The sequence below is a fragment of the Amblyomma mixtum genome, chromosome 5 (genome assembly GCF_055824585.1).
Source record: "Amblyomma mixtum isolate Tamu chromosome 5, ASM5582458v1, whole genome shotgun sequence".
In the NCBI taxonomy this organism is placed as follows: Eukaryota; Metazoa; Arthropoda; class Arachnida; order Ixodida; family Ixodidae; genus Amblyomma; species Amblyomma mixtum.
This window is the reverse complement of record NC_143016.1, coordinates 100,677,090-100,702,142: the sequence shown is the minus strand read 5'-3', so window position 1 is coordinate 100,702,142 and position 25,053 is coordinate 100,677,090. Positions and strand designations below refer to the sequence as shown.

Here is a 25,053-nt window from a genome sequence, read left to right as displayed (position 1 = left end):
CAGAGGTTGTTTACGAACTCCATTTCCTGCAGGCACTCTTCCAACATTTTAAGATGAAATGTTTGCGGTGTGCTTATATTTTCCTTGCGGCAGTGAAGCCCCATTTACGGAAGGAAATGTATGCGTTGTGAGCCCCGAGTGAAATAAGAAACTGCGGTGCCAGGGCAGAAAGGGTACTCGCATTTATATATAATGAGCCCTCACTCTGCTCTCACCACCAAGCTAGTGAAAAGTAAATGATGGTGTGTTTCGCGTCGTGGGCGGGGCCTTGAAGGTCGGCGCGGGCAAACAGGGCCCGGTCATCTAGAGCGGCCCGAGGACACGTCGGCGTCTTGCTCATTCCCCTCCCTCTTCCCCACTCTCACCTGGTCCACTGAAGAGGTTCAAATAAAGTTTCGACCAACCAAACCAAGCGCCCTGCAGTACCATTCTCCTTCGTTCCTCCCAGCGCGTGGCCGCGTCGGTGGACTTCAAACGCGGGCCAAAGTGCACTAATTCGGCGACGCGCTGGAAGCACGCAAATATAAATCGCTTTCATGGAACAGGTGCTTAGGACACGAATTTTGCGGAAATAGAGGTGTCAAAATCTAGCAGTACGCACAAAATCAGAAAAAAAAATCTGTGAGCGCTTTAATTATCACATGAAAGTGCATCTTAAGTACCTCACGTAACAGTGTTTTCCTACTGTTGTCCTTTCTCTCGTGCTTGGTCACTAATCCCTGCGACGGATTTGAGCTCGAATGCCTTGACGCCTTCGCATACGTTTATCGGAGTGCGCAATCTAAATCCACGCTTTGCGTTTGTTGTTAGACAGCGAGGAAGGCATTGACCTACCGACCAACCGGACCTTTTAATTGATTGATTGATTAAATGATTGATTGATTGATTGATTGATTGATTGATTGATTGATTGATTGATTGATTGATTGATTGATTGATTGATTGATTGATTGATTGATTGATTGATTGATTGATTGATTGATTGCGCATTACCACTCCGCTGCCGCGGCTAAATCGTTACGCAGGTCTCCGCCGTCAGGAAGTTCACTGTCTTCGTGCATTTCCATACATCTCCCTTTCTTAGCAATTAGAGAGGTTTTGACATGCCTACGCAACACCCTCGTTGTACCATTGGCCCCAGAAAGGTTAATCGGTGCCAGCCAACTCGTGCCGCTTGTAATCCATTTAAAAGATATGGGCTTGATCAGATCTATGTTATTTTCCTGTTACAGATGGTCTTCACTGTCCTGCCACGTGGGATGGTTGGACGTGCTACAAGGATACACCTGCCGGGACGACCGTGCAGAAGCCGTGTCCCGCGCATGCGTACTTCATCACAGAAAAGCCGCAGTGCATCAGTAAGCCACTCTCGATTCGCTATTTTTGTCTTGGTCACCAGGTGTCGCCTGCTTCCCGCTTGATGCACCCTAGCTTGCAATGCACACAAAATAAGAGCTAGAGGATGTTGGTAACTGATCGGTGCACTCATTTCGATGCAAAGACTGCGAAGTTTTCCTCTTAATGTTCGAAGTTTTCTAGGAACTGTAGGCGGCTCTATTTTTGTTCGGTGGAACGAGATAATGAAGAGTTTTGATCGTCGTAACTGGGCCGTTATTCGCGATTCCAATCCTGCCAATAAAGCTTGGGGAAGTGTTATGAATGGAAGCGGAAGAGCTAGGAGGCAGCAGGGTAGAGTTGGCATTTCTGAAAAATAAATAATGAGAAGTAGGACGGCTTTCGGGCCGCGTCTATGGTGTGTTAGGAGCGATTGGGGGTTGAAGAAGGAGCACTGACGCACAGCAGAAATCAGTGGTCAAAATAAAAAAAAATTCATTGAACCCCGCTCATTAAACAGCTGCTAAAAATAAAGCGCAGGATTATTTTTGTTTGAGTTAAGTAACTTTAACCCTTTGAATTGTCCACTTCATAAACGTGTTTGCAGGTAACACACTAAAGCTGAGTATATGTCTTCAGCTGCTATCAAACAACGCTCATGATGGATGCGACTTTGCGCATTTGTGTGAGAGAGAAAGTGTTCGTAGATGGCCAGGAGAATTACTAGTAAACTCATAATGCAAACACTAGATGCTCATGTCGAAGTCATTGTAATGAGTGCTAATGTTGTTTTAACTTGACATGAGATAACGAAATAGTTTGCTCCACGGAACGAGAGAAAAAGCAAGTTTTCTATTTGCCGAGTGTGTCACAACCATGCAGTGAGCATGGAGTTTCAACGAAGACTTTCAGCAATATTTCAAATGGGCTTTTTGAAGCACAAAGGCAATTTTCGCGCCGTTATAGCGCCAGCAGTGGCATACAGATTAATATTTACGTTGCAACATGAAAGCTGATGGTTCAGATGTTTTCTAAGACACTCCACAACTTTTTAGTACAACGGTTTCGAGTGAGCTCATAAATTTCAAAAGATATTTTGTTATGCTATATTTATTGCCTCAGGGCATAAAAGGGGAATGTAATGATGGTTGAAATAAAAGTGTGGCTAAATGAACACAAAAATTTGACCGATAGGTAATTGCTCAGATGTAATTATATAATTTAGATATAAAAGATGAAATGTAGCAAATAGCCGAAAGCATACTTTGAAAGACGGCTTCGTGCATTGCGCCAACGGGTTTCTAAGCATTCTCTTAAGTGGAATCTTCAAAACGTCCAGTCTACGCGTTCACAAGATGCTTCTAACAAAGCTACAAAGCAACACTACTAAACAGGTTACACAGTTCAATACAGAACATAACAATGATGTACGCTGAACTGTAAAGCCCTAACTGCACTTCAAAGTTTTTGCTACTATTGTAACACCATTATTGCCCAGAAATCTTACATTAACAATGCCATTGAATTCATAAATATGCCTTCTGTAAGGTTCTTTGTCGCACGAATGAATCATAAGGTTTTGTTTGAGACTTAATGCTTTCTAACTGTTTGCGCTGCAGAGATGTCGAAGAAGACGTGTTGGGAGAACGGCACGTGGTTCTACAGCCTGGAATACGGCAAGGAGTACACCTTCTACGACTGCGGCTCCCTCGAGGTCTGCGCGAAGATTCTTCTTCAATAGCAGTTTTGCCCATTGCACCTGACAGTGTGCGAAAACACTCGAAATGCCTAATAATACCACATCGAACAACAATGTTCAACATTTTTATTTAGTATTTACACTTGAATGCATAGCAATGGTATATCTTCATCAGGACACCCAAAACTCTAAAATGCGAACAGGGCCTTTCCAGCTCGAATCGCAGTAAATTCTAAATACAAGAGTGTGCCCGGTAAACGGTATGACAATGGCGCTTAAACTGCAAATAAAGCATCTTCGTAATTCTTACCTGCAAATGGTTAGTTGGCAGTAAGGAGACGAAACAGTACAAGAATAACGACCTGAAGTCGACAAATCGGGCATCGCAACTAATGCAAATAAAAAGATATCGGGCTCACCTGAACATTCGCGTTTTTTTCGCGCAACCTTCTTTTAAAAATTGAAAAACATTTCTGGTTAGCAATGCGCACTCTAAAAAACCAAGTTTTGCCAGTATCACTATTAGTATACTGCTTAATCTTACATTTTCAAGACAGCATCACATGATTGTTGCAGACCTGGATGTTCAACTTCATGTTTCAGCTATTCGCAGTAAAGCTTCTATGACATTAACTTGACGACAGGAAAAGAAAAAAGCAAACAATTTACTGGCATTGCTCTGGTTTGCTTCTTGCCCTGAATATATCTTTCCGGTGTGTCCCGGGGAATGCAGTACCACCGGTCCATGACCATCTTCTCCATCGTGCTTCATTCGCTGTCCGTCATCGTCTTGGTGCCTGCCATTGTCATCTTCAATGTGTACAAGTGCGTATTACCAATTTCTTTTTTTACTACACAACTTTACTTTTGCATAACGTGTGAAACAATATCAGAGTGTGACTCCGGAGAGGAACAGAAAGGACATGTTGCAATTATTGCATTTGAGACTAGGAATAGGAGAGTTCTATACTGTTCTACAATGTTGTGTACTAGCGCGGCGTCTACAGCAAAGGCGAGGATAGTAAAGTGACTCCAGAAAGCATCTGAGCGCTCGTGCTATATTCGCCGATAAGAGCCCCATTTTAGAAGGGCCTAGCCAATTTAGCGTTTCAACAAGTTGCAGTCATTTGGCACCTTTAAGTGCGCTGTCTTCTCTTCAGAGTTTAGTATTTTCTAACCTGTTGCAAGGCCACCTTTTCTAGAATTACATGTTGTGTTCACCTCTTTTCGCATGCGTTTATACGTGCGCAAATCTTCTTAACGCCTTGATAATTTTCTATCAGAAGCGATCGTTCAGAGATGCCTTTGCTCCTAATTTTTTTAACATACCAATGATTCCTCTCTCTGGATGTTTCGATTGATTGCAAAAATACTCAACTGACACAACTTTCTCTTTTTACGATGTGTGCAGGCAGCTTCAGGTGCACCGCATCTCTTTACACAAGAACTTCTGCGTGGCCATGGTGCTGTACGACATCAGCGTCATCCTGGTCGACTCCGTGTTCATCTTGGACCACGTCAACGAAGAAAAGAACATACGCGTCAATGAGAATCCGGTATGCAAAACACTCCCGTTTATTCCGGGCTGATTCGTCCTTCCCACCCACCCGTTTATGTTTGCGGTCTGTGAAGCTGTGTTACCAGTTCTTGTGCTGCGACTTACAGGCGCCTTCAGGGAACAACAATTTAAAAAAAGAAGACATTATATTTCGTTTTTTATCTACTAAAGTTGAAAATAACTTTTCTATCTTGTTCGAAGAGAGGAAAACTAGTAAGGAAACGGGGAAGAGTATGCTTTTCACACGTAGTTACACAGTTATCAATTATTTACTGCTAAAAGTTGGTGCCGTGTAATGCTGCAGGGAACTGTACATGCTGAACAAAAGATGCCCGTGTCAGCTACAATTTTACCATGCGAAGGGGTGCGCAATGGACGCAATGCGAAGGGACGCGCAAGGCACAGCCGCAATGCTATTGTGACTGCAGCGGCGGCCTTATGACACACTTGTCAGTCAGACAACTAGTAGGGTTAATTCAAAAGATAGTCCGTTGTGAATGTTGGGAATGTAAGGGAAGGATAAGGTTTACATGCAGCCCTGCCAAGACGTCAACCTCGCGGGAGAACTCGAGTATGGCCAGCAACTTGGCCGTGCCTCATCAGCTCTGCTAAATGGACGTTGATGACACTGTTGCTTCTCGCATGCCTGTGTCGCCACACGTGCTTGAATCTGGCTCGTTTACTTTCATTGAACTCATTTTGCGGAACATCCCAAATCTCAGAAATAGCTCCGAGCGCCATTCGGTGAGCAGCACAAAGGCTTTTCAGCTTGACGACTAATGCCAAGTGTTTTTATAACAATAGGGGTGTGCTACACGTGCTTCAATAATGATTGCTTGCTTGCCTGCGGCTGTGATTCCCTGGTAGTCATAGCAGTCGTGTAACAAGCCGCGTTTCCCATCTAACTTACAAGATGGGCAAGGTATTTTGCTGGGCGATTTGTTTTGGTTACAACCTTTCCGAGAAACGCAGCGTTGGCGGACGTACTACATTAACATGTATACGCAAAAAACGTACTGGCGCTAAAAGACGAAGACCATACACACAACGAGACAGGACTGGCGCCAGTTGGAAGTTGGCGCCAGTCCTGTCTCGTTGTGTGTATGGTCTTCGTCTTTTAGCGCCAGTACGTTTTTTGCGTAAATATGTCATGCTACAACCAACTAGCTCAAATCAAAGTATTGCTGGTACTACATTAGGCTCCGTGAATTTATGCCATTGAGGGAAACGCCAAAGGCGAAAATGCGGCGAAGAACAAGTTGAAAAGTAGTATCTTGTTTCCTTATGTCTGCTTGCATCTTTAGTTTCCTTTCTTGCATCACATGCGCTTGCGTGTGCCGACGTCTCTAGGTTCTTGTTTATTTCGACATGTCTGTCCTCACGCGACATTCCATATGTACATCTAGCATAACAAACGTTGCTACTCGAAATGTTGGCATGTCCACAGACTTTGATGCCGTATAGTTCTAGTTTTATTTCTCCTCACTCGGTATTACCGCATCGTACTTATAATGAACTTGAACTACGGACGATGCAACGATTTCGCCTTTTCTCACGTTAACCAGGTCTCGAACATCGACCGTACCTCATTCCCTTCTTGTTCACACAGAACCTGTGCAAGGTGCTCTACACCCTCTCTCGCTACTTCCGGTTGTGCCAGTACGCCTGGATGTTCTGCGAAGGCTTCTACCTCCACAAGCTGATCGCTTCCGCCTTCGCTGAACAGAAGTCGCTGCTCGTCTTCTACGTCATCGGCTGGGGTGAGAATTCACGCAGCCTACTTCATTTTCTCTTCACTTAATTCGTCAGAGGACAAGCAGGTGTGACCAGATGCTATAGATTTTGCGGGGAGTTCTCACAGAAGAGGTTTCAATGAGAACTTGCAGACACACTTTAAACCATGGTTGCTACATGGTTTGATGGCGCATTATGGCATAATTAGCAAGCACTGTATAGTAAACTACTTTATGAGCAGAAAATTTCCAACAAAAAGTTAATATGTAATGTTCGTCATGTGGGACTGATTAGAATCAGCAAGACAATTACGCGTTTAATTCTATTATTCTGAAAGATGAAACTTCTGCTTAGAACCTTTTCTTTCATTTAAAGGGTGATAAACTTTAACAGAAAAGAAAGAAAGAAGCACCGGTAAAAAAGCAGCTTTCGTTAAATGACAGCTTTCCTTTTTCATCTTTATATTAATCAGTTTCTTTCATTCTATATCCTTTTTTATAATCCAGTGATGTCGTAACGTTTTTCGTGGAATGCCTTTTGTACTACTTTTTTCTCCGTCTTCAACGGTCCGATACTGTACTGTCGCGCCAGTAACAGCACAATAAGATGCAAAGAGAGCAGAATAAACAGGAGTTTGAGCAAAAAAAAAAGAAAGACATGGCTGTAAGGTGAGGCGCAACGGTGTCTACTCACTTGGCCCTGATTGCGCGTTTTCCACAAGCTCCGCGCAAACAGGATCACAAAACGTTTCGCCCCTTTTCTCTTCTATCGTCTCGTTTCTTCTAATATGAGAAACCTTTCTGTGGACGGAAGAATCATGAAGCCTAGTTTCCAAAGATGATCAAGTGCCTGTTGGAAACTTATCTCGTGTTTCTGGGCAATCTCCACGAAAATTGCTTTTTTCGGGCATCTCGAAACGAAAACAGCAGAGCCAAGTGCCCGACAAAAGTCGGACGGACGCTCAGCGAGGCGGTCATAAAAAAGAAAAATGTGGGAGTGACTACAGCGACAGATCAGCTTTCGTCAAAGGGTATTTGACCGCGCCAGTAGGAGCTCGAACCACGAGTCAACAAACAAGACTTTCCTCTTGCTGGTTCGAATCAGACGCCCACTTCTTCGCTAAGAGCTTTCGTTGCACTGGTACCTCATACTAAAGATTTCCTCGGGGACTTTGCTACGAACAAAAAAAACATGACTGGAATTGCCGAAAGGAAGTTTTGTTTGTGTATGTTTTTTTTTAGGTTAGAAGACTTTCAGGTTAGCTGTCCCAAATCGATGCTTTTAAATTTATCTTTTCTTCAGCTTGCTTTATCGCAACGATGACGACCAGGCCCGCAACTCGTTTTGGTAGACGGGCCGTTTTGTTCGACAGGATTAGCGGTGACGTTTAGAGACAACACTTCTAAGGTTTTACTTTTTACTCTGACACATAACTATCGTTAAACTAAATACTTCACGCAAAGAAAAAAGCTGTGGTATGTATCTTGCCGGTAGGGGGATTTCGTGTCACTCACTTAGGAAAGATACGCTTCCGATAACGGAAACAGTGCGCAGACTAGTCAGTAAACAGAAAGACAGACGAAGCCTCGCATAGCAACTCCAAACTGTCGCCAAAATAACTAAATCTATGTTGCAAAACAGCTCGGGGAGCTTCTCCGGAACATACCTCTTTTGAGAAAGACTACACTGGTGGACCAAATGGTCTTAGCTCTAAGCTCGAAGTTTTTCTCAGAGGTTGCAGTCATTTAGATGACGGAGGATTGGAATGGAATACCGCAAGCTTGTAATGCATAAGGCTCTCGCCGCGAGCCTAGAGTATCCATAGAAACATTGGCTTCCAAGGTGAATGATTTCTTAACAAGAGTTACCCGTGAATTGCAGTTTCTGTGGCTCCTGTCGCACTTATGGTGAGCCTGGATGCAAAAAGAACACTTTTCGTTTATTTGTGGGGTCTTCTGAGCGCAAGAGAAGCTCTATAGCATGAATTAAAGACGATGCCGTTCATATGCCATATTGCCTGCAAAATTTCTGAAAACCACTACACTTCACCTGTACATATGGCTGCAGTCACTCAGCCTACGCAAAGCTGGCATAACGATTTCACTAAAAGCGTATTATGTTCAGGGTCAGAGCAGCGGCGCAACAAGAAGTTGCTGAACTAGCGCACGAGACCGGTTTTAAAACCTACACGTGCAAAGAAGTGAAAATAGGTCTGCCTTTTAGAACACATGGAGGACAGACATCTTCATTACTAAGTTGAAAAATTGCGCCGACCATATAAAGCATAAAATTGGTGCTGCCACAATGCGAAAGCAAGAGAAGCTACGGAAGTATAAGAAATCACGAATAGTGAACTTTTAGTCATCGAGAATATTCAGTCAAGTGCTTACCCAAGGAGATTGCACAGGAAAATTTTAACAAGACAACGGATCTCATTAAATATTTCGTTGTACCTAACACTCGAAAAGAAATAGCGTCTAAACATCGTGATTTTACTAAGATAAAAGACCACGACGCGTGACATACAACACACTCTTCTGTGATCGGCGAAAGTAAGGCATTATTAAAAAGTGGTATCACGGCAGAAGAATATCTACAAAACTCACTCGGTACAAAAATATTTTTAGTCGCAATTTCTCATGCTCGATAACATGTAAGTAGCGTAAATGTTCAAGGCAGCGTTCACTTAGCGAGGAACCGTGCTATAGATTTTTGCAAAGTATTCCGCAACATTTAGAGATATTCAGCATATGTACTTCACTTCACTTTAATACCTTAATGCGCTTCAGATCACCGAAGTGCCACAGCACGCAACACCTGTCCACCATACCTTAGAGATTAAAGCAACGCCGAGCGCACGTTGACCGTGGCGTTGCTTCACCATCAACACAAATGGTTCTCATGCATTATTTAACCCATTACAGTCAACACAAGGGATGAAAATTCAGTCCGACTGCAGATGCGATGAACTGAACAAAATCACACTGAAACACGCTCTAATTCGTACGAACTACTAAGCGGTCATCCGAAAGTCTGGTCTGACAACCCCCACACAGGCGTTCTAAGACTGCTGGCACCCTAACACACCCTTTGACAGCGGCACACCAAAATGACTGTAATGCCTTACCGTCGCAATGTGATGCCAGCGGAGCAGTTCGCACCTTGACACTTATCAACGGCACATCAGTTCTTCGCTTGCGATGCGCTCTGCTCGAGCCACACCGTCTTTCCGAAGAATGCAGTTCCAAATCCTTCGACTGAAACTGTGGCTTGTATGGCAGACAACAAGCAAAAACAGGTAGAAGACGAAAGTCGGCAAGCGCTTGAAACTGACGCTGATAAAAGGCGCCAAAGAACACGCCAGATCCCGATACCTACTGTGGCTGGCCTAGGCCCGCAACTAGGGGCAAAGCCAATTGATCTTGGTCGATTCGGCTACATCGCATTCGAAAAGCATGCAGACAAAGCAACCTCCCCGGTGCACGTAACATAAAACGATTCACCGGGAAGGTTGCTTTGTCCGAATGCGTTTCGAATGCGATGTAACCGAATTTTGTCGAGCTACGTACAGCGCCAGAAAATTGTAAAAAACTGCCTCTCTAATCTCTAATTGCAATCAGCTTCCTATCTCTGATAGCTAGAAAAGTTATCAGAAATTAGTCAAGCAGCTTAATACCTAAGGCGAACCAGTGCCCACCAACACTGGTAACACTATGCCGCAAAAGTGGTATTTTATCTTAAAAAGCCTATTGTTGAAAATTCCTGAAACGCCTGGTACATGACGCTCGGCGGGTCGAAATTGGGGACACCAGTCAGAGGACTCGCGTGATAAAAAGAAGAGAATTTCATTGTACAAGGGGTTTATTCACAGTAACTTAAACGTTTTTTTTTAAGACGGTTATAAACCAAAAGTGTGTGTACCAATTATTGTTCTTTTATTTGTTTTTGTCCACTTACCTTACCTCCTTCCATAGCTGATGTCGCTAGCACTTGTTTCTAGACCGTATTCGAGCCCCGCTTTCGCGACCCATGTGAATTGACCTTGTACTAATTTCGTAGTGCGTACCCACTAGTATATATCGGTATTGAGTCTTTTGACAGCTATAACTCCAGGAGTTATAGAACCATACCGGAGCACTTTCATAAGCGCTTCATCGTTTAACAGGAATATTCGTTTTGTGCGAATGTTTGCACAAATAATCAATATTCTAATATTTGCTATACCCAATCAGATCGTATTTTAGCTATACTGTTCCTACATAATTCAGTTTTGAACAAAAAAATACTTCGCGTACTCCTAATACTTCTCTTAACTGTGAAGACTACCATGGCGTCCTAATTAGTTCCTGCATTTGTCTTCGTCTCTCTTTAGTAGTTATCGTGACTGGTTAATTAATCTCTGATGTGCATTAAAATAGCGCGGAGGTCCTTCCACGCTGCTGACTGTCGCATCATCACAACTGACGCTCAATATCAAACCAAGCATAAGACAAAAATGGCCGAAATATTTCGCCACACCTGACTGGAACCCGTCCAGTCCTGGCATGACCGCGGATCCGCCCGGAGCTCTGGGGAGGGCGAGACCGCCGTCTTGATAGGCCGGCGCCTTGTCTGTCTATTTTCGTCAACCGCGACCACAACACGAAAACAGCGACAGGGGATTGCGCTAGCGTTGCGGGCGTCGTGTCGCTTTTGTTCTTCTCCTGCTTCTTTTTTTTTTTACCTTGGCCCAAATGGGACAGGCATGCAACCACCACGCGTCTTTTACATCCAGGTTGCCCCGCTATTTTCGTCACCATCAGCGCCGCCCTCCGAGCTTTGCGTGTGGGCCACCCGTAAGTAGACGCTACAATGCTTGTTTCTCCGTTTTGCATTGGCTCTAATTTGTATTCGCCTGTGTGTTCTCTCTGTCGTACGTCTTGCCCTGATCTTGTTCCCGCATGCATGTTTGAGCTTAAGTGAAGCCAAGCATACATCTCTGCTTGGGATGATGTCGAAACTCTTCATCTATTCCCCCGCCACGGATCATACATCGAAACGATATTAAACTTAATATTAAACGAAACTTAATTCATTCAGTCGTTTATTCGTTCATAAATAAACTGAAATAATGTGTGAGAAGTTTGTCCCGTGAACAAGTAGCTCATTGTTACAATGTTCTAAAATACCTGCAAGGAACGACGCTAAACGACGAGCCAAAATAATACCAAGTAGCACATGTGCTCTTATGCGCACGTAGAGCTAATCGTCGTCGGGCTTATTCAGCTTGTCTGAATAATTGCTTTTTGTTTGTTTTCATACTTTTCCAGAGAGGACTCGAGGTGAGTAGCCAAGCTAGTTCGTAGTGCCTGGTGTGTGTTCTTGCTGTATGGGATGCAAATTGCATGTCTGGCGGCTTTATAATGGCAACTTTCGTAACTATAATGATGCGCAGCTTTTTCGCGACGTCGCCTTTGTAACCAGCAGTGGACACCCTTTAAGCTGCGATGGAGTGGGAGCTTGGAAAGGACAAAGTAAAAGCGCAACCTCCTCCCCTCCTCACCAACCGGTCCGCCGGTGGGGGGCATGGGGGGGGGGTCACAGTAGTGGTAGAACGCGCGCGAGCGGCCCAGTGAAAGGAAATCACTTAGGAAAGGAAATCACAGCTGCGAAACCAGTAGAGCGGGAAGTGGACCAGAAGGCAGTGGACACCTCAATCATGCTTTAAGCTACGTGGCGATAGTGGCAGATGCGCGCTGCATGCATGAGAACGTTGTGCCAGAAGTTGGTAAACGTTGGCAGAGTCTTGGAGTTTAATAGGTATTAGGTGGGGTTCTTGAATTAGGATAACATCGAGAGGAGGAAGGCGAGAGGGGAAGCCCTGCAGAAGAAATGGGACAAGCAGACTAACACCCTTTACGTGGACGCAGCAGGACCACAGAATGGAGTCATGACTATTGTAGTCTCAACGCCTTCAGGGTCGATGGTGAACTGCGCCTCGGTGAAAATACCTAATCCCACTCACGCAGAGGAGGCAGCTATTGCATTAGCTGTCGCATCTAACCCCAACGCCGTTGTGCTCACTGATTCCCAGAACGTCTGTCGCAACTTCAATTACGGATTAATTCATAAGTCAGGGTTGTCATTGCTGACCAAGAATCCACCCAACCAAGCCTCAATCATCTGGTTTCCCGGTCACCTGGAACTACCAGGAGGAAACGAAGCCGCTCACAGGCATGCCCGAGCTCTTCTATACCGAGCGTCTCCCCCTGATGACCATGAAGGGTGCCGTGACCTGATAGGTTTAGCAGTGTATGCTGACCACACAAATCCCTCAATAAGGAGACTACAAACCAACACATACCCAACACCAGCTAAATTACACCTGTGGTACCCTACACTATACTCTTCGCAGTGCCCACACTGTGGAGAGGTAGCTGTGGTGTGGGCATGCCAATGGACTACCGGACTAGGCGGCTTGAATAAATAAAGATGTTTTCAATCAATCAATCAACTGCGGTACAAAGAAATAGCTGCAATGTCATGAGAAGGTCTGATCTGAGGGCCTATCTTCAACGTACGTGAAGACCGAAAAAGGGCTAAAATGTTGCATTTTTTTCTGTTTCTTGCAAGTCGAGCATATAGCCATCTTTCAAATATATCCATAGAAAAGTTGTCGGTAAAGCAATCATCGGAATTTTTTTAGGGCAATTGTTAAGAATATATGCTTTACTATTCCTTTACAGCAGCATAAAAGCGGAAAAAAAAAACATTCCTTCTATTTGTTTTTTTACTATGCCTGCATGCTTTTCGAAAGCACTCTTAATACCAAAACCTCTACTGCTATACCTCAAAAACCATACTTGCACCACACCAAACGGCAGTGATGCGGGGCGGGTCTAAACTAGAGACACCAGCCAGAAGAACTGCGTGAAAATTGCAATGTACAAGGGTTTATTCACAGCTATTTACATATCACAGACAGCGCGTAGTGGTAGGTGCTCTTGCATCCAGCCGAGAGGACCACGCGTAGCGAGGGTTGTCGGTCGACGAGGGCTCCACGAGCGCCGCCAGCAGCGCCCGCAGGTCAACCTTTCACCTGGAGTACGCCCTCTTGCATCCAGCCATGCCTTTCGTAGCGAGGGTTGCCGTACTAGGAAGACTCCACGAGGGCTACCAGCGCCCGCATGTCAAACTTGCACTTGGAGTAGACCCTCTTGCATCCAGCCATGCCGCCGTAGGTGCCCTGCATGTGCGCCTTCTCGAAGTCCACGAAGGCAGAGTTTCTCCCGACCGGTCCCAGGCCGCTCACGAAGTCTGCCACGCGGCGCCCGTAGGTGCCATAGCTCGAGGGATCGGCGCTGACCTCGCAGGAGAGACGCAGGATGCAGCCGTCCGTGTCCAGCTCTCGCACCAGGCCCATGGCTTCCTTGATCACCTTCGGATCACTCTCAATGCTGCGCCGGCCCTGTGAGCAGTAAAGGAAAACACGGTCAATTTCACGCTAGAAATCATAATTAGAGAAAGACGCACTAGTTGGTGGAGCAGCCAGTGAACTAGACATATAACCATTGAGCTACTGTTAGCAAAATCGCAAGATACAGCAAACAAAGAGATACTTACCCGCAGCGTGGCAGTCTTTCGCGCTTCAACGTTGACCAGTGGGCTCTTCAGAGTTCCGGAGGCGTGAAGTGAAGATCCCTTTGTTCCCTTAACAGTAGCGGCGCCATCGGAGGCAAACTTTACTTTGGGGGAATCAAACTGAACGGACTGGTTCGCCAGCATCATGAAGTCCTTGACCGGGAGTTGAATCGAGCTTGGCCCCTTGAACTTCCCTCCGATGAAGTACGGGAGCATGGCGATGGGCACGGAGATCGTGGGGCCGGAGAAAATGTTTCGGGGCTTGGGGGGCAGAGGGACCACACGATCTGGCAGCTTGTCGTCGTCGATCGACGCCCGCAGGCCGACACCGTACCGACTCACGTCGAACCAGCCCAGCATGCTGAGAATTTTCATGGCGACGGCGAGCTTGAGACCAGCGATGCCGCCGAGACTCACGATAGCGGAGATAGGAAGCAGGGCCAAAGTGGTCAGGAACAAGCCATCGGCCTCCCGGGGTAGCGTCAGCACAAGGATGGCTGCGACGGCGATCAGCGAAGTCGGCTTCATCTTGCTGGATGCCTGGCGAGGTCTGACGATTCTAGCCTGCAAACCCGGCTTTTTATACGACCCGTTCCTTTGTTCTGCACTTCCACGAAGTGTGCACGTGAACGACACGACACGTGATTCACTGGTGCCGGTGGCCCTCTTCTTTCCGCTGAGTCACCAAACTTTTCACCGTCAGCGGCAGGGTTCGACAGGATGTGTCAGCGGAAAAGGGGGCTAAGGCATGGGTACTTATTGAGAAGAGAAGTGCAAAGTATCAAATAACCAAAAAAATGAAAAATACGTGAAAAAGACAGCATTCCTTGGTCCTTGCTGAACAAAGAACAAGCTCCTGACTCCAGAGCCCGACCTTCCCTTGCTCTGAGTCTTGTTTCCTGGTAGCCATCTATTCCCCCTGACTCATATCGCCTACTGGTTCGTCCCCTGCTTCTCATTGTTTGACTGCTAGGAGCTGGAAGCAAGTAAAAAAAATAAAAAAGCTAAGGCCACTGAACCCACTAGCAGGGAGCCGCCGCGGTGGCTCAGCAGGTATGGTGCTCGGCTGCTGACCCAAAAGACGCGGGTTCGATCCCGGCCGCGGCGGCTAGAATTTCTTTGGAGGAGAAATTCTAGAGACCCGTGTACTCTGCGATGTCGGTGCACGTTAAAGAACCCCAGGTGGTCGAAATTTCCGGAGCCCTCCACTACGGCGTCTCTCATAGCCTTAGTCGCTTTGGGACGTTAAACCCCATAAACCAAACCAAACCATTAGCAGGCGTCGAATTTCAAGAATTATATCTTGTTCCATACGATGAGACCACAGAATCGCGATGAACAGAATATTTCCAATTCCCACCATCAAAAAAATATTACCCTCGAAAAGAAAAAGAAAAACGCAGATTAGAAAAATTTTTCGTCCAGCACCAATCGGCCCTTGTCGGCGCCTTAGGCCAGTAACTGTAGAAGAAAGAATTCCGCGACCCTCGAAAACTGCAGAACTCAACGTTCGTAATTTGATCGAAGTGTATTGATGTGCGGCCAAATACAATCAATTGCTAGTCAGCGCTTGTGTGTCTGCTCCTTCTTCATCTCGTCTTTTTTGCGCTGTTCTTTTGTCTAAGAAGTTGGTTATTTGTTGCGTTCAAGTGATCGACTTCAAGGAGAACATACGTTCTATTACGAAACAAAAAAGCAGTCTTCTACGTAGACACGCTTATTTTTTTTTAATCGCAAGGCTGTCGACATTTCAGGCCCGAATTCGCAAAGAACTGACCCCTGAAAAGAAGCCTTCATTTTACGTTGCGTAGATAAAGTGTTTATGTCACCGTCGTGCAGCGCTCGGACTGATCTTGAGTTGGCATGGAACTGTCTTGGTGCGATAGCACGTGATTAACGCATTTTGATAAACACCCAACTCTTCGGTTATCAGATAGATAAGTACGCCACTAGGTGCCACGTTTTCGTCTTTAATTCTTCCTCTTGTTTCGTTGGAGGGCAAGTGTATATTTTCTATGTCGTTTTCAAACTTACACTCTATTGATTTTCAAGCTGCCACGGTGGCTTAGTGGTTATGGCCCATCGACTGCTGACTCTCTGACCCATCGACTGCTGGCACATCGACTGCTAGAGGCCAGTGTACTGTGCAATGTCAGTGCACTTTAAGGATCCCACGCTGGTCGAAATTCCCGGAACCCTTCACTACGGTATCCCTCATAATCTGAGTCGCTTTCGTACGTTAAATCTCAATATTCCAAGCCAACTTATTTGATTTTCTTTTCAGAAGCAAGTCATGCGTAGAACACAAAAAAACATTTTGCAGGTGGGTTTGGCTACTATGCGGGCGCCAAGTGACAGGATAATTATTTCTGGCAGTTTTATAAAACTAAACCTAAAATAAATTGTTGTTTTGGTCACGGTAGTTATCGTGCATGTTTGGACATTTAACTAAGGAACCCTGACATTCGTAGGCTATTCCATCTGGTTTAATTCTGATAGCGCAATTTTCGGCACAAGCTGTGTAAATACGCATGCGCCATGTTGACGACGGCCGCGAAATCTCACCCTTTTGTGACGCAGCTGTTGCACACGACATTTCTCTTATTTTGCTTGCCAAGAGTGAAGTGGGGGCAATAACCAACCCCATCTGTTGTTCTACGCCATTAGCAGCCAAAGCGACATCAGCAACAGCTGCATAACACCAGCGAGGAACCTTGCGTCAATTGTTGCGTAATTACGCTAACGCGGATGAAAATTTGCAGGCAGGTACCTCAGAACAGGGCCGTTCTACGGCAGTTGTAGCGAATATAGCACTTTAGGAATACGACGGGCTTTAAGTTTTCAATAAGAGCTTAAACAAACTAAAAGCGTGTTAATTGGTTTTGTTTACTAAATCATTCACATGGGCCTTTATCCACTCACCTTAAGCCCGTTTTTTCGCATAAACTACAGGAACACACTGTTTTCATGATCCACTCTTCGTTTGCATTAAAAATCGCAGATGTCGTCCTTCGAGCGCGCAGTATAATAAATATGCTTATCTGCCACCCTCCGGCCTAGTACGAGCTCATTTTCAAATGCAGCCTCCACTTATTTCGAATACCTCTCAATGCACGTGGGCTGTACCGGCCAAGTGTCGTAGTCATGATCGCAGCGAGTAAAGACGATGGTATAGCAACAGCGTGGCAATGAGGTAGAGGGCAAATTATGTGCACAGGGTGCTATGGGTGAGCTTTAGTGTTCGTGAGAAACAACACATGAAGGTGCCTGACGGGCGACATAGTGCTCTGCTCAGGTGCTGGTAGTTTATTTTTTGTTTGAGGTTTACACGCCTTCAGTGTCATATTTTCTTTAAGCGATTTTAATGAAAAGTAATCAAGTGGTCTGGTGCGTTTCGGTTATGCAGTGTAGAAGTGTTTCCTTCACTCTGTGTAAAGTGACTGGAGGGCGTAGCGGGTGTGTTGACTTTTGCCTGCAACCCTTGCAAATGTTGATAATCAGAAAAGAAAATTGCGACCGCGGCCCGTTCGGGCTAGTTCAGAATGCACCTGGCGCCGATAGAAAATTATAAATCGTGACTGTAATATGCCCAAAAAAAAATTCTAAAAGCATCAAGTCCTGCTGATACAAGCTTGCGGGAAAGAAACGTGAATGCCGCCAAAAAGATTTTCAAAGGAGAGTGAAGAAGATTAAGGGGAAATCATACATGTGTAACAAAAGCCTCCGCCGAAATCAGCAGTAAAATATTTATTTTCATAGTTTATTTAATTTTGCACAGCCAGATACATTAGGCACGTACATTAGGAGCAGAGATATGGTAATATTTCAACTCCCTCAAGAAATTCTTTCGAGCCGACGCTCTTCAGTATTTTTGTTTATGGAAGCCAAAATGGCGGACGTGTCCAGCGGTGCAAAAGAGTTCATTCGAAAGAGAAGTTTCGCGGAAGCGGCAGTGAAGAGTGCAGGCGTTGAGTCACCGCCTCAAGGGGGTGAAAGCAGGATTAGCAGCAGCACAAAGGAAAAGGGTAGGGCAAGGTACCGGAAGCAGGGATAAGAGCTGGCGATAGGAGTGGTCAGGTGCAAAATGGGTACCATTTCCGGGAAGGTTGTCCCATTAGTCACCAAGATCACAAAGAAGTCTTTATCGACCTTGGGGTAGAAACTTCTGGTTGTTAGGGAGGGCCCAAAAGTCGTTTCGAAGAATGCAGTTGCTGCTGAGGGTGTGAGCGAAGCAGTTTGCCACAGTTTCTTAAGTTTCCACATTGTCACTAGACTACCATACCGGATATGGCAGACCAGGAAAACGAAGTAGGAAGGGCATTAGTTAAAGCTAGCGTACGTGGATAATTGGGGACTTGCCACAGACAGCACTTTGAGGTGGTCGATATCGATGGGGAGATAAGATGCTTTTATTGTGGATGGAATTCGCTTTAGTCTCATGCCAGGCAGAAAAGTTTGATAACGACATAGTCGGGCCCGAAAGATGGGCTAGACCACCGCAGAAATCCCCGCCAGCATGTTGCAAGGAAGCGAAATATACACAGAAAAAAATGGCTCAGAAAAAAGCATCTTGACACAAGTACAGTGTGCGGCAAATATTCATGCTGGCATAACTAACGCTAATTGGTTAAAGACTGAGTCAAACATTAGAAGAGCGATAAAAGCCGCCATAGGCAGTTGGGGCTGGTACGGTGGACAAAACATCCTACACGTGACAGCACGGTAAAAGAGGTGCGGCACGCACCAAAGGGGTTCTAATAAAAAAAATAACGACTCCCGAACGAACGTGACATCTGCGCGAGGCAAATGTAGAGACCAAACGCACTACAGCCTAGGCATGCCCCTTGACGTGCAGGCACATGTTTCCTGCGGTGATTGGTTAGGGTTCCGGAAAAAACGTCCGCGGATAAAATGTCCTCGGAGAAAACATTCCCGGGTAAAACGTCCCCATTTTCGAAGTAGGAAAAAATAACCCCGAACGGGTGCCGTCTAACGTCCAGTAACCCACTGTGATTAGCGCATCCGTCTCGCATGCGCAGGTAGGGGGCTAGATCCCTAGCGCCGCCGAGGACCCACCGGATTTCTAATCAGCATGAGCTTTCCCCTGGCCAGGAGCTCAGCTTATATTACGTTACGTACAGTACCGTTATGTAGTGCGCTCTAAATTGGATTCTTGTCCCCGGTGGGGCTGTGCTAAACGTACTGGCTCCAGAGGAGCTTTAATTATGGACCGTTCCCCAAGCAACCAGTTCCAGAAGCTGCCTGAGAAATTCTAGACTGATTTGGTACATGATATGTTACCGGTATCTACAAGCAATTAAACAGAGCTAAAACGTCGTAACTATCCGGCGGAAGCCTCCAAATTATCCCCTGCGATGTGGAGCATCCACTCGGCCACTCTTGATGGAGGACACAGGACCAACAATAGAACATTGCACGCTACACCAATTCCACCCATCGGCATAGAATTGACTAAACAACGAACTGATTTCGGGAGGTGTTCGTCCCCCCGCTGGTGCTGTGACAAATGCAATGACAATCATCGAGTACCCAAGGGTCATGAAGTGAGCGGCGATCAGTGTCACAATCACTTTTGAAATTTTTAGAGGACACTGGCCTTATGGATCAGTTGTAGAGCCACAATCATTTTAATCAGTGACTCAGGAGGAGCAATTTTCGACAGCCCACATTAAGTCTAGTCCCGCCAGTACGTTCTTACCACCACCACCCACTTTGGTGCGTCCATTAAAAATGTGATGGCAGTGCAAAGAGAGTGTATGAGGGTTAGTGCGTCTCTGGATCGGTGGGGGCTTCAGCCTAGTCACCGGCGGAAGTGCGTTGTACTGTGGCTTTTCATGGCGTCACCTACACTAAATAACAATAGTATAAGCCGTCGCCGTGGCTCAGTGGTTATGGCGCTCAGCTGCTGACCCGAAAAACGCAGGTCTGATCGTGGCCTCGGTAATCGCATTTCGATTGATGCAAAATTGTGGAGGCCCGTGCACTGTGCTGTTTCAGTGCACGTTAAAGAACCCCACGTGGTCGAAATTTCCGGAGCCCTTCATTAAGGCGTCCCTGATAGCCTTAGTCGCTTTTGGACGTTAAACCCCATAAATCAAACCAAGTAACCATAGTGGGATCTGGTAATGCAAACTACTTCATGCTTACATCTATTCTCAAAGTCAAGAGACAGTCCAATAAAGAGAAACTTTTTTTCAAGTAGGTTCCCTCCCCCCCCCCCCCCCCCCCCCTCTGGAAGAAATTATTCTTCGCGCAATTTTTCACTTCGGGACTTTTTTTTTCAACTAGGCGCTTTCTAATGGGGACCTTTCTTCCGGGGTCAATTTTTCCTACACCCGATTTCTCAAACAGCTACAGGTAGAGAAAACGATGCACAAATCTGGCTTCAAGGGCACAGCAAGATTGTAGAAAAACGGGAACTGACAGAAGGAAGTTTGTGTTTCGCAACAGGAGTTCAACACCAGAACATTGCCTCCTTGTCTCTTGTTTTTCACATAGAATATCGGAAAAACCAACAAGAATGCAAGGAGATTCCGTAAGGCTTGTGCAATCCTCCAGTACTCGAGAACGCTAGCCTTTCAAAACATCGCAAAGTGCCAAATAGTGCACGTAGTCCGTGTGCGCTGAGCTCACAGCCGCTGGCGCCGTTTTCCACTTCACTTTAGCGCATACGCCATAGCATCTGGATGAGTAGACAAGCACAACACAAAAAAAAGTGGTCTGCGTACAACAAACCACATATAAAAATATCAATGGCGGTTTAGAGTGCGCATATAAGCCCTAGTGATTTCTCTTGGAGCAACACCGCCATCAAAACCTGGAATTCATTACCACTAGCAATCAAATCCGCACGTTCGCAGCCCGCTTTCTACACTTTACTAAAAAAACATCTCCTATCAACCCATTCAGCTTCATGCCATGCTTAAGGTTGCCTTCATCTTATTTTCCGTTTCCCACTCTGACAGCAAACGGTCATATTGTTACTCATCTGGGACCTCTTTTTTTTTCTTTCTTTTTCCGCCTGTGTTTTATATCTGCATTTATTCAATGCTCATTGTTACCTGATGTCTTTTTGTGTTCTTCTATTGCTCTTATGTTTTTCTATTTTATGCCTTTTTTGTTAAATTATGCCCGCTAACTATTGTATAACTTATTCATTGCCGCATATTACACTAATAGGTTTTAACTTGATTGTATACTTTTATTCCAGCTCCTCTGCCAAACTTCTGCACTTTCCTTATGTATTCCTGATGGGAGGTCCCCCAGACAGTTTTCACTTTGGGACCTCCTACTGTACTAACTTTTTTATGAAACTTATAACTCATTTGTATTTCGTTTTGATAAACCTTAAACCTTAAACACCGGTGGGCAACGATTCCCGATGACGTATAACGTGAACAAGTCCTGTCGGTAGCATGTTTATCAGTGATTGCTTCACAAGCAACGTAGCGGAGGCTTTAAAGAAAGTCGTAACTACTACTACTCCCTTACCACAAGTGCTAGTCACTGCCGATACAGGCTGTGGAGGCAGCTCCAAGGTTCTACAAGGCTGTTCGCACTCCGAATTCTGTGCTAATCCGGAAAGGAAACTGGTAATTGCAAGCGTTCCAGAGGTTGAACTGTACAGGAAACAGGCGCTTTTGTTTTATCAAAGAGTAGGCGAGAGTGCGACACAAGTTCGCAAATCGTCGCCGTTATGTTTTGTTAGCAGTTATGAAAACATATAGTGCCGAATTATTTGCAACCGTCATGGCATCGCCCTCACCAAGCATGAAACGTCCAGCTTAATAGGAACAGGCTCATCTTTAATGAAATTAAAAATCCACCGCGTGGGCAAAATGAGGCACCCTTCTAGACTGCCCACATTACTCATCCGGCGTTGGCCGATTCTGTGACCCTGCAGTGGGGCGAAGCAGGAAGTAGTAGGTGCAAGAGGATAATCTTTTCGCTCTGTGGTCGGAGATAGACGCCTCTCTCCATTCTGCATTGTCACACCACAGCCGGTCGCGACCGGCTGTGGTCACACAAGCAGGGTAATGGGAATAGGCCGACGCCATTGGCTGTAAGGGAGTCCCTTGACAGGGAAAACCCGCCGAATTCTTGAGTTGTATGGGACTATAGCGGGAAATCGCCGGGGGTGGCAGATGAAAGTGCAATAACCACTGCTTAATCGGATTAACCGCGACGTCATGAAAATCAGTGAACACTTTGGCGGGAGGACCTCATTTGAAGGGCATGTGCCGCTTCGTTCTTGTACGTGCCACGGTCAATGTGCCACGGCCGGACTCAAGTAGGCGCGCGTTCTGTTCCCGCATCGACCGTGCAGCAGACGACTGCACTTTCGGGTTATGACGTCACTCAGGCTACTTGAATATGGGCGGCGCTTCCAGTGGGAGATTCTACTTCTTTTTTACTTACCCTTAACAGCGTCGTGGCTAGTAGCTGCAACGTAAAAGCACGATTTGTTGGTAGGCCATCTCATGACCTCTCTAATTCTCCGTGCCGCAAAAATTCTGGAACTTCGCATAAAATACAATAACCAATTGTTTTAACTAAACACTGGCGTTATTCTCGGACACCAGATAATGGAAGTGCACAAGTTTAAGAAATCTGGCGTGCAGAGTTTCGTGCCTTTTCGGCCACTTCCTCCTCGTTCACCACGGCTCATTTCACAATTTTTTTCCTTGGCTTAGTACAGGCCAGTCTGGAGAACTTTTAACTCGATTGTATTGAACATGTGATGGATCGTAGCGCATAAATATCAAGTTGTTATGTTAGCTCATTAAAAAGTTAACGTTGATAAGTGATAAGATATCGCGTTTTACCCCATGTAGCATTTCAGCCGCATTCTATCCGCAATGTTTCCTTTGAGTCTTGAATATAACTTAAGACAGTCAAAATAATGACTCACTGCTGGCGTTCAACAAGTCGCCGAGGCTTGAATGCGGACTAGAAACCTTCATAGCTTTAATCGCGGGCTTTTTAATCTTTATTATCCTTTCTTACTTGAGCTTAGAATCTAAAGAAACATATGCCGGTTTATATTGCCTTTCGCCGGACTGTTAGAGCGCAGCGGTTGTAAAAATGTAGTTTCCTTTATTTCTCAGCCGCATTTTGTCGCTTGCACGTGCACATGGGCATTATGTACGCGCAAAAAACAACCCAAAAGACAATAACAAGCTAAACGCGCTGTGGGACCCAGCTTATAAACAGAAGCGGGAGACGCCGATACTCGCGCCCTCCAGGGGTGGCAGCCGGAACTTTGAGGCGCCCACCGTCTTCTGAAGCTGCATGGAACGCGACGGCATCATCTCTTCGGCAGTACCCGATGCGACCGCGTGGCGGCACTGTGCATGACACTTGTGAATAGATGCTAGCTAGTCAAATCAGTTGCGAAAAGTCCTTGAAGGTACGATGGGGGGGGGGGGGGGGGGGGGGGGGGGGGGGGGGGGAAGAGAGATTACGATACAGATCTGGGAAAGAGATTGACTAGTTTGCAAATGGAAGCCCAGACAGTCATCATTCGCAGGCGGACCCTCTAGAGTTTGCATGAGACCGACAGCTGATTTTTCACTTCTTAACTGAGGCCACGTAAAGGGCTTTTATTAAGAGAAATGTAACGATGTGAGTAAGGTTCAGTGACTTATCAGAAGGTTTACTGGCAAATTATGTGGACTGCGTGTATTGGACATCTCTGGATTGCAGGTCTAATCGGCGGAAAGAACACAATACTGGGAGCAGGCTCTTTGGGGACAGACTGCAACCACAGACAAAAGGAAATCTATAATTCACTGTTTGCATGCATAGACATTGAGTTCGGAGGCAAGTCGGGTCACACTGCCAAGTTTTGAGAATGCCCACATCGAGAACCTGCGTGTGTGTGATGACCATGAGGCTGATTTGATACTTGTTCACTGAAAGCAACATGATGATGTCATTTTAAAGAGATAACACAAATGCGATGTTAAAACGTTTTACTGGTAACGAAACAAGTAATTCGCTTTTGGTTACTGCTATACATCGGAAGGAGCTTGCAATAACCTTGAATGGATTATTATGGGATCTCAAACCAATTTCTTTCAACATGGGACACCTGACCACGGAGGAGATAAGCATGGAATCGTTTACTGATGAGCAACCAATAACAAACATCGCAGCAAGCATCGAGGCAGAAGAAGAAAAAAGTGCCCGGAAACTGAAACTACTGCTACTTTGAGCACATGATGACTAATGTAATAGGAGGACAACAGCAATTCCGGTGGAAGGACAAAAGGAAACCTTGATGTTTTAGAAAGTGTCATGTTCAAAGGTATGTCTTATTCGTCGTGAAGACACAGATCGGCCAGAATGGCACAGCTCTCCGAAGAGGAACTGCACGAGAAAAAAATTGAGACTTTTCCCCTCCAAAAGAAAAACTGGTGGCGTGTATCCAGGATCCGGAAGAAAAAAAATCGTCTTCAAATGATCTCTGGAAGCCTGAAACATGTCAAGACAAGCAAGACGTGCTTGGCTGAGAAATTTTTTGAAACTGTGCGATAGCACCACAAATAAGGAGACAGTCCCAGTTCACGCTTAGGACGCAGAAGGAAACAGTTTACAGGGATATGACGCACTAAATAATCTTTTATGAAGCATATTCAGGTCTTATATAAGAAGTACTGTAGTCTTATCTGAGACCGCAAAAAAAGGAGTTTCAAAAATGAAATTAAGCAGAATAGTCCGGAAAAGCTCTGAAAATAAAAATTCTGATTATACGGCATAGGGACAAGGCCAAATTGTCTTGAGACCAATTAACACATTTCGCCCAATTAAAATGAATACGTTGTTCAAACCGTTAGAAAACTCTAAATAAACAGACATTGTGATTCTGTTTAGGGGCATTATAATCAGAAGGAAATAAGATAAGGCTGACATATCCAACAGACAACTTCAAATATCGCCATTAATGTAGTAGGTGACAACTGGAGCAATGAAATGAAATTTTCATGCTTAGAACAACATAACGTGCAAGGAGGACTGTAATATAGTTTCAGAGCGAGTAGTGGCAAGGTCGAACCTGTTCAGGCTTGCACATTGCTTAAAAAAG

At 45.4% G+C, this 25,053-nt stretch overlaps 2 protein-coding genes across 5 annotated transcripts in view; one reads left to right on the top strand and one right to left on the bottom strand.

The window, feature by feature from the left end:
* LOC149343208 (calcitonin gene-related peptide type 1 receptor-like) overlaps positions 1 to 25,053 on the top strand; it is a 73,892-nt gene that overhangs the window by 18,026 nt on the left and 30,813 nt on the right. For 2 of the 4 annotated variants that reach the window (XR_016283108.1, XM_089545756.1), the window contains exons 5-11: positions 1,233 to 1,358; positions 2,955 to 3,049; positions 3,768 to 3,859; positions 4,446 to 4,590; positions 6,202 to 6,352; positions 11,101 to 11,161; positions 11,636 to 11,647. Coding sequence is in view for 2 of the 4 variants with exons in the window: in XM_089545756.1 (XP_089401882.1) it covers positions 1,233 to 1,358; positions 2,955 to 3,049; positions 3,768 to 3,859; positions 4,446 to 4,590; positions 6,202 to 6,352; positions 11,101 to 11,161; positions 11,636 to 11,647 (682 nt within the window). In the remaining 2 variants the exon portion in view is untranslated. The remainder of the gene's footprint in view (positions 1 to 1,232; positions 1,359 to 2,954; positions 3,050 to 3,767; positions 3,860 to 4,445; positions 4,591 to 6,201; positions 6,353 to 11,100; positions 11,162 to 11,635; positions 11,648 to 25,053) is intronic. The other 2 variants (XR_016283109.1, XM_089545757.1) reach the window with 1 other exon arrangement.
* LOC149343209 (uncharacterized) lies at positions 13,243 to 14,820 on the bottom strand. Its single transcript, XM_089542327.1, has 2 exons — positions 13,929 to 14,820; positions 13,243 to 13,773 (listed from the first exon to the last, which is right to left on the bottom strand). The coding sequence occupies exons 1-2, from the start codon at positions 14,472 to 14,474 to the stop codon at positions 13,459 to 13,461; spliced, it is 861 nt and encodes a 286-aa protein (XP_089398453.1). The 5' UTR covers positions 14,475 to 14,820; the 3' UTR covers positions 13,243 to 13,458.